This window comes from Nyctereutes procyonoides, unplaced genomic scaffold (genome assembly GCF_905146905.1).
Source record: "Nyctereutes procyonoides isolate TBG_1078 unplaced genomic scaffold, NYPRO_anot_genome, whole genome shotgun sequence".
Lineage (NCBI taxonomy): Eukaryota > Metazoa > Chordata > Mammalia > Carnivora > Canidae > Nyctereutes > Nyctereutes procyonoides.
In genome coordinates, this window is record NW_026575132.1 from 11,237,029 (window position 1) to 11,247,273 (window position 10,245).

General features: G+C 42.2%; 1 protein-coding gene across 1 annotated transcript in view; it reads right to left on the reverse strand.

The window, feature by feature from the left end:
- Positions 1-9,897, reverse strand: part of SUMO1 (small ubiquitin like modifier 1) — a 28,503-nt gene extending 18,606 nt beyond the window's left edge. The window contains exon 1 of the mRNA XM_055345358.1: positions 9,749-9,897. Coding sequence (XP_055201333.1) covers positions 9,749-9,760 — 12 coding nt within the window. The 5' untranslated portion in view covers positions 9,761-9,897. The remainder of the gene's footprint in view (positions 1-9,748) is intronic.
- Positions 9,898-10,245: the final 348 nt, after the last annotated feature.

A 10,245-nucleotide genomic window follows, 5' to 3' on the forward strand; every position in this document is an offset into this window, starting at 1 on the left:
TGGAAATAAAAGATAATTCACTTCAACTGCATAAGAACATGTGAACAACTAGGATATGGAATTTCCAAAAAAAATCATATCCTAGTCATACATTTTGGTGATCTCTTCTCAACTCTGAAGCACCAGGGCAATGTCATGTGTACCATTTGTTTAATAGCTTCATGCTTGCCTAATACAATCATCCAATTTTCCATGTACTATCTTTTTTTCTTTTGACTAGTCTGAAAAATGAGAAGATCTTGAACAAAAAAGGCCAAAGATCGTCTCCAGTGTTCTCAGTGTCTTTTGTATGTCTTCTTTCCTCCTCTCCCCTGAAAAAAGCAACCAATACAGAATGGTATGGCACACTACTTACAAAACAGTGAAAGCATTCATTCAGCACTGGGTCTGGGACACTAGGTCATCAGAGAAAACTGAATCCCAGAGAGGGCTGGTTGATTTGATTGGAAAGGAAGAAGCTGGTAATGGAAAGAAAAGTAACTATATGTACAAGATCAAAGAGAGGAACCAAAAACCTCTAAATTTTCAGGTCTGTCAGCCAGGGCCTCAATCATGGTAACTGGAATGGTAAAGGAATTTATCAGGCACCAGGCACTATCAACTCTTCTTTCCAAGACATAGAGGGAACAGCTTGGAAATAGAAGATGGCCGAATTTGGAAAGAGAACTAGACTGGAAAGAACAGAAAACCCAACAAATGTACAAAATTCATGAGAAGAATTTTACTGTGCCATTTCAAAGTCAAAAGAACAAGAACTTTGCTTAGAAGTATTGGCATTTGGGGCAGCCCGGGTGACTCAGTGGTTTAGCGCCACCTTCAGGCCAGGGCATGATTCATCCTGGAGACCGGGATCCAGTCCCACATCAGGCTCCCCGCATAGGGCCTGCTTCTTCCTCTGCTTCTCCCTCTGCCTGTGTCTCTGCCTCTCTCACTCTCTCTGTCTCTCTCATGAATAAATAAATAAAATCTAAAAAAAAAAAAGTATTGGCAATAAAAAAAAAAGGCGGCAGCAGCAGCATTGGCAACCAGTATGTTGACTACTTAATCACATGAAGGGAACATCACACTTAACTACCTCCAATCTGTCAATGACCCTTCAGCTATACAAGAATTGTTCATTCTTGCAGGGCTGGGGGGGGTATCCTAGGGAAACCCCAGAACAAAGATTCTCATTTGATGACATTAACAGATCTGTTCATTATGTAAGGTATAATAATAATACTGTTTAAAGAAAAAGTCTTTCTATTTAGAGATGGAGATTTACAGATGAAACTGAAAGATTTACAGATTAGATTATATAATGACTGGGACTGCCTTCAAAATATGAGGGAGAGGGACGCCTGGGTGGCTCAGCGGTTGAGAAGCCTGCCTTCAGCCCAGGGAGTGGTCCTGGAATCCCGGGATCGAGTCCCGCATTGGGCTCCCTGCATGGATCCTGCTTCTCCCTCTGCCTGTATCTCTGCCTCTCTCTCTCTCTCTGTGTCTCTCATGAATAAAAAAAATATATAAGATTTTATATATATATATATATATATATACACACACATAAATAGATTCCTAATGAAGAAAGTTCAATATGGGTAATTAAGTTGGGTAATTATAATACTTAACATCTGTTACTAAAATATTCAAAACCCAAATTACAATAACATTACAATTACAATTATAAAAACACAAAATACACACACTTTCAGCTTGATGCTGTGTACATTTAAACTTAAGACACAGTACTAGAGAATTGGAATGGAACCAACCAGACTTAATTTCAAGGCTTAAGTCAAGCTGTCCAGACTCCAGATCTTTTGCAAATTTATATCCAACCCTAGAATTGTGGTTAAACACTAGATATGAAATTTCTCAGGAACTAAAAATTATAATTGAAAATCGCACTGGTTGTGTAAACTACTCTTTGAGCCTAGACTATGGACCTACGCAAAGCCAAGAACAAATGGCTTGACTGTATACAAAAGTCTCAGCAAACAGATTTAGAGGTATGGCAGACATTGTTAATTACCTACCCAACATCCTTTTTCCCCCTTTTCCTTATACAGTGGAGCCTAGATTTGCCCAGCTACTCTTATGGCCACATGACATACTGTCCGCCAATGAGATAAAAGGTGATAGACTTTTTGTTGGCACCTACTTTTTCCCTTTACTCCATCCCTTTCTCCAGCCTGGAACAAAGACACAAAGTAACCTCTTTGTGCCCACAGGAGACAGGCATGAGAGTGAAGACATCTGTTATGGATGGGGGGAGAAAGGGGTATGAAGGCATTGTGGAGCTTAGTAGCCCTGAACTACTTATGTCTAGACTTCTTGTTTCATGAGAAAAACTGCGACTTATTTAACATACTATACATCAGGTTTTCTGTTATTCAACCCAAAGGAAATCCAAACAGACATAGAAGGTGCTGTAAATAGGTATCATTTGCCTTATATTAAAAACAGACCCTAGAAAACTACCTCAATATACATCAAAAACAGGGATCCCTGGGTGGCGCAGCGGTTTGGCGCCTGCCTTTGGCCCAGGGCGCGATCCTGGAGACCCGGGATCGAATCCCACATCGGGCTCCCGGTGCATGGAGCCTGCTTCTCCCTCTGCCTGTGTCTCTGCCTCTCTCTCTCTCTCTGTGACTATCATAAATAAATAAAAATTAAAAAAAATATATACATCAAAAACAGAATGGATAAATTGTGGCACAATCACACAATGGAATACAATTTAGCAATGTAATTTAACAACGTACAACTACACACAATATAGACAAATCTCCAAACAAGGCTGAGGAGAATAAGTCACACACAGAAGTATACACCATATGACTCTATTTACTTAACACTGTAATGGCAAACTAATCTAATTAGTAGTCAGGGCAGTAATTCTTTTTTTTTAATAGTTTATTTTATTTATTTTAAGGATTTTATTTATTTATTCATGAGAGACACACACACATAAGCAGAGGGAGACGCAGGCTCCATACAGGGAGCCCAATGTGGGACTCCATCCTGGTCACATCCTGAGCTGAAGGCAAGCACTCAACCACTGAGCCACCCAGGTGTCCCAGGGCATTAATTCTTAATCTGTCTACTGGCTGCACGGATGTGATATCACTTTGTGAAAATTCAGCAAACTGTACATTTATCTGCACTTTTTTTTTAAGATTTTATTTATTTATTCATCAGAGACATAGACATAGGCAGAGGGAGAAGCAGGCTCCCCACAGGGAGCCTGATGCGGAACTCGATCCCAGGACCCAAGGATCACAACCCGAGCCAAAGGCAGACTCTCAACCACTGAGCCATCCAGGCATCCCATTATGTGCACTTTTTGGTTTTTTGTTGTTGTTGTTGTTGTTTTAATTTTTTTTTTTTATTTATGATAGTCACAGAGAGAGAGAGAGAGAGAGGGGCAGAGACACAGGCAGAGGGAGAAGCGGGCTCCATGCACCGGGAGCCCAATGTGGGATTCGATCCCGGGTCTCCAGGATCGCGCCCTGGGCCAAAGGCAGGCGCCAAACCGCTGCGCCACCCAGGGATCCCTATGTGCACTTTTTGATACATACATTAATCTTTGGTGAAACCGTGAAAAATCAGTGGGCCTAGATATTGAGGACAGAGGCCAGCAAACAGAACTCCACTTTTGCTTCATATTCTCATTAGCTCAGTAAAAGGTAATCAAATGCAAAAATAATGGTCAAAAGAAAAGTGTAATAAATACAATACATCTTTAAATAAACTGAAGTTATGTGGCAGGAATATTCACAATTTAAACTGTAAAAGTAGGGCAGCCCGGTGGCTCAGCGGTTTAGCGCCGCCTTCAGCCCAGGGCCTGATCCTGGAGACCATGAATCGAGTCCCACGTCAGGCTCCCTGCATGGAACCTGCTTCTCCCTCTGCCTGTCTCTGCTTCTCTCTCTCTCTCTTTCTCTCTGTATGAGTCTCTCATGAATAAATAAAACCTTTTTTAAAATAAATAAATAAGTAAATAAATAAATAAATAAATAAAATAAAATAAATAAAATAAATAAAATAAATAAAATAAAATAAAATAAAATAAAATAAAATAAAATAAAATAAAATAAAATAAAATAAAACTGTAAAAGAAAGGGGGCACCTAACTGGCTGAGTTAGAAAAGCAGGCAACCCTTGATCTCCATGTCATGAGTTCAAAGCCCATACTGGGTATAGAGATTACTTAAAACAATTTTTTTTAAATTTAACTATAAAAGGTGCTCAATAATACATGTGTGAACACACCACATGACTTTTACAGAAGCAGAGTATTAGAAAATTACCTCCCCAAAATCACTTTTTTTTTCCCCAAAATCACTTTACAGAAAATTCTTAAATGGGATAGGATACTAAACCTATCTTAGAGAAAATTATCCATAACAATCTCAATGTCCTGGAAGTAAATGATTTGATCTTAAAGTTACCAGGTCTACTGATAATAGAAATAAATATCAAGAAGGAATGTAAAAACATCATAAAAGGAAAACTATTCTGACAACCAATCCTTCCTCAATAACAGAACATCATGGAGGCTGAAAGAGGAGGAGAAGATACCAGCTGCTTCAAGTTTTTGAGGCAGCCTTCCAATTTAGGGCCTCTAAGGGTGCCTAGTACATACTGACATTCAATAAATACATGTTAAATGAATGAATCTGAACACTCATTCCTTCAAAAACTTACTAAGTATCCAGTTACTGTGCTAGGCACTTCAGGAAGAACGGATAAATAAAGCCTGATTCCTGACCCTCAAAAGCACTCTAATAGAAAAAGACACTTAAGGGCAGCCCTGGTCACGCAGCAGTTTGGCACCGCCTGCAGCCTGGGGTGTGATCCTGGAGACCCGGGATCGAGTCCCACATCGGGCTCCCTGCATGGAGCCTGCTTCTCCCTCTGCCTGTGTTTCTGCCTCTCTCTGTGTCTGTGAATAAATAAATAAAATCTTAAAAAAAAAAGAAAAAGACACTTAAGTAAATAATTATTGTAACATTATGTATAAAAGCTACAGTAGAAACAGTCTCAGCTTTGCTGGCTGTATCTAGTCAATGAGGTTTATCCCAGGCTCTACTGTTGCTAATATAAAAGAGACATTCTAACTGCTAAGGGGGCTAACAGGTATGAAGACATATTTGTCTTTATAGTTTGAATCTGAACTACTCAGCTAAACTTCATGAATACTCCAACCTTAACAATCATACTCAGTTTTCAAAATACTATTAAATATTGTTTAGATGACATTTTATTTGCAATGTTTTATTATAACCTATATGTTTGCAACATCCACTAGCAGCACCTTATATATCTATCAGAGAGAAGAGACACTGTATCAATCCTCTCCCAGCATTCCTATGGAATGCTCACTGTATCACTAACTACATGCTCAAGTCATAGCTACAGTTTACCAATCTTACTATGTGATATAAATAGTAGTATACATAATTATAAATTCTAATAATTCATCATTTTCTCCTGCTATCTCAAGCTAACGGTAAGATCAGTAAACATCAGCAACAAGGAAGATATAAAGAATATTGCAAGGAATAATGCTATCCTGACAGAAGAAATACCATTAATGTGGTAAAAATAACCATAAATTCTTTGTTACTCTTCCTATTGAGATGAAGCCTAAATGCCTTTCCATTGTTGACTAGTTAATAATACTATATTGCATATTTGAAAATTGCTAAGAGATTACATCTTAAGTTCTCGTTACAAGAAAAAAAATTGTGTGGTGATAGATGTTAACTAGATATACTGTGGTGATCATTTCACAATATATACACAAATATCAAATCATTATGCTGTATACCTGGAGCAAGACGGTGGTGACCTGTCTGGGTGTCCTTTCCACTGGGTGTTCTTCCCTGACTTTGAACTTCGCAGGATTCTTATTCATACTTGAACCTTTCTCGTCACCCCCTCCTCAAAGCATCTCTTGTGTCATTCGAAAAGAGCTCTTCAGACCTTAGACCAAAAATCACCCCTTTCAGGGGGTGGCTGTGGGTGCCAAGAGTAAAAGGGACCCGCTGGTCAATGCTGCTGGTCAATTATATTCCCAAAATAAATAAATAAATGCCTCTCCCTTGAATCTGGGCCGGCCTTAGTGATCTGCCTAACCAACAGAATGCAGAGGTGACCTCCACGGCTATGTCCTAGGAAGCCTGAGGTTTCCACCCAGGGTTCTCTGGAAACATTCACACTCTTGTTAGCTGAGCTGCCACAGATCTATATTCTGGAGTCCCTATGCTGAACAAAACACATGATGAAATCACTCAGAGAGGCTCTGGGACTTTATGAAGAGCCCATCCATTTCAGCCCCCTACCATATAATCCCAGCTGAGGCCCCACACAACAAGGAGCAGTGGTAGGTCTAACCCACAGAACCCTGCCCAAATTGCAGATATAGGAGCAAAATATAAAAGCGTTGATTTAAGTCACTAAGTTTTGAAGTAGTTTGTAAGGTACCAACAGATAACCAGAATTACACAATGCTTCCAAATCCTTGACTGAAAGAACATAAAAGAAAATCATTCAGACTCTGAGGTGGGGGTGGGGAGAGTGAACCTGCTCACAACAGATTCAGTTAGAATTTCAAGTAAATCAGTCACCCAATTATTACAAATTAACAGACCCGAATTAAAGAGATTAAGTTCATGCTGCCTTTAATGATTTGGGCATGGGAGAGAAGCTTGGGGGACCACTATAAACCTGAATATAGGGAAGAAAGGGAAAATATTGGAACAAATTACCCATACCCATTCTGATAGCTTCTGGTTCTATGTAAGTGCTCAGATTTGCTGCAAGGTGAGATCAGGTTAAAGGAGAGCACCCAATGAGATCTACTACTGGTTAAAGGCTAGTCTTTATTCTTTCTGAGGGATCATGTACCTCTGATGAAAGCTATGGGTCCTTTCTCTCTTTAAAAAAACAAACAAACAAAAAAATGCATGTACAAATACTCACAAAACACTCCATATAGTTTCAATGGATTTTCAGCCCTTAGGGTCCATGAACTTTGGGTTTAGAACCTGTTTTAGAGGGTAGCCTGGGGGGCTCAGCGGTTTAGTGCCACCTTCAGTCCAGGGCGTGATTCTGGAGTCCCACATCAGGCTCCCTGCATGGAGCCTGCATCTCCCCCTGCCTGTGTCTCTGCCTCTGTGTGTGTGTGTGTGTGTGTGTGTGTGTGTGTGTTTGTGAGTGTGTCTCTCATGAATAAATAAATAAAATCTTTAAAAAAAAAAAGAACCTTTTTTAGAGGATTATTCAGTAATGGTTCACAAATCCACTAGATAATGCTGGCATTGTCAGAATTATAACGAAGTATTTCAAATTCACAAAACAATATTTTCACTAATCAATGGAGAATCCAGCAACTCAAGTCTTGATTTTAATGTCCACCTATTTTTAAACCTAAAATTCAACTGCAATATCTTAGCACCAAACTTCTGAGAGGTGCCTCAGAAAACGCATCCTTCTAAAAGAACTTGGCTTAAGTTAATACTGTCTTTTAGGGACAGTGGTTGAGTCTCATGCTGTTGATACTGCAAAGTAATAACTTGAGATTCTTACTCTTGCTCATAAGCCTCTTAAGGGTAAGAGTTCAGCTTCATACCACTTTACATACTTAACACCCAACACTGAAATTGTACTGGATCTTGATTATTAATAACGTTGCTGGTCAAACAGACGGGAGCAACAGTTCTCAAATTTTTTGGTCTCATGACTCTTTTACACTCTTAGAAATTATTTAGAACCCCCTAAAGCTTTCATCAGGTTGGTCATATTTATAGAGATTTACAGTATTAGACACTGAAACTGAGAAATGTTTTAAATTTCATTAATTCATTCAAAAGTAACAATAAATCCATTATGTATTAGTAGAAAACATTTTTATTGAAAATATTTTTCAAAACTAGTGAGAATACTACTTTGCATTTTTGCAAAGCTCTTTAATGTTTGGCTTAATAGAAAGCAGCTGGATTTTCACATCTGCTTCTATACTTCAATTGTTGTGATAGGTCATGTTAGTGTCCAGAAGACATCACTGAACACTCATGAAAGAATGAGAATAAAAAGACAATTCCTAGTATTATCATGAAAATAGTTTTGACCTCGAGGACCTTCTAGAAAAGCATCTAAAAAACATCTGGCCACCTGTTCGGGTACTAAGTCCTTTATTTCTTCTTTCATGTCTCTCTTAATGACAAATTCAAACTGGAGCAATAAATTCTACAATTTAGCTTGTAATCCTTTCTTTACATTGCTCTTTCATCACGCTGTAGTACATTTCAACATGCCTCCTAACATCAAAATAAAAGGCTGATGAAACTAAGCATTTACACCTGTTCTTTCCTCCCTGGTAACCAAGTAAACAACTACCCAGGGACATACTTATAACTCCCATACCAATTTGGGAATTAGTCTAGACTGTTGGTTAAGAAGATCCATCCAAAACTAATCTAGATTATGGTTAAGATTCAAAAATACCAGTGTACATTTGCCTCGTAGTACAAATCCACACAAGCCTCGCTTACTCTAGCCAAGTGTTACCAAACTGAACCGAGTTAGAAGCCTGGGGAGTAACTGTGTCAAACTGAAAAGTTCAAGTGCATTATGGAGTTGAATGAAAAACAAGTCTTCCAGATAACTATCACTAAACAAACAAAAGATCCAAAAAAGACTTTCAAAAGTTAGTCATCTGAGCAAACAAAACGAAGTCCAGACAAAAACGTTATGAATCAAAAACTAGCCATAAACGTGGTTTAACTAGAGAAGGGTGAGGAAGAAACTTACCAAGCAAAACTGAACACTGCAGATCGCGTGCAAATCCCAAGTAAATTCTTGATGCTAACGCTGAGACGAAGCGCTCTGCCACAATAGCTTTCTGTGAATATTATGCAACTGCTCTACATACACCCAAGTTTTCCCCATCCTCTCCCTCAAAAGTATCAGCTTGAGGTTAATGCCCAGATCAAACGCTTTCTGTTGCCTTAGCAGTTTCGCTCTACTTTGTTTCTCGGTTATTCTGAGTGCTCTCTTACAACTGGAGAGTTGCGGAACCAATCCCGAGTAAGAAATGGGAAAGTACAAGAAAAGAGGCGACAGCTCTGCACCACTGCACGGAAAGCCTCAGCGGAGCGGCGACGGCCCTGCCCTAGCAGCAATCCAAAGAGGAAAGCTCAGCTTTTTAGGTTCCCAGCAACCCCAGACGCCTCCCGCCCCCCACGCCCCCACTCCTGCACTAGCTCGACACCGAGAACCGAAAAGTGGAGTCCACCCGCTTTTCAGGGCCACAGAGCCTCCCGGGCTGGGATTCTCTCCCGTTACATAACTGGGGCCTAGGGCCCTGCTGCTGCACCCGGTCCCCGGGACAGGGAGACGGACGTGCTCCCCAGGGACCCCTCTCGGGGAGGTGGAAGCTGGCTCCTGCACCTGGTCGACCCCGGAGAAAGAAGGGGGGAACGACTCGAGGGAGGCCTCCGTCAGAGACGCCGGGGCACAGGGGGTGATGAGCAGGCCCGGAGAGGAGCAGGGCGGCTCCCGGAGGCCGGCGGCAGGCCCCGGCGGCTCCGACACGAGTCCACCGCGCCCCCCCTCCGGCCGAGGCCCCACCGGCCGCCCCCTCCCCCATGGCGCGCTCCCCTCCCCCGCGTCTCCATCCCCGGCTCCAGCCGAGAGGCGAGCGGGTCGGCGGAGAAAGGCCTCGGCCACGGCCATCAGACCGCTCCCGCCCCGGTACCTGGTCAGACATAGTGACGGCGGCTTCACCCAGGGTCTCCGCACCGCAGCGGCCTCGGGTAGGCAGAACCTCGCTCCGGGGTTTACAAATCCGTCTCTCTTCCCCACAGCACAACACCGCGGCTGGAGGGACTTCCGCTACGTGTCGCGTCACTTCCGCTACGCGTCGGGAGGCGGGGGGGGTGGAGAAGGAAAGGCGAGGCGGGAAAACGGGGGTGGGGGGGCGCGCGGAGCTGCTTCATCTGTCGTCGCTCCCGGCAGTTCCCACAGGCTCCGCAGCTCCGTCGAGGCCTAGACCTGTCGCCTCCGTCCGAGCGTCGCCTCCGGCGGAAATGTTCCCGACCTCCCGCCTCGGTGTTTGGAGACGGACGAGCAGCCGCCCCCCCGCGCCTCCGGCACCCAGCGCGCCTTTGAAAGCTGAGCTGAGGTATTTCTGTCGTCTCTTCCAGGCCTTGCTCGTCAACTTCCTCAGATAAATTCGACGGGGTTCTAGTGCCG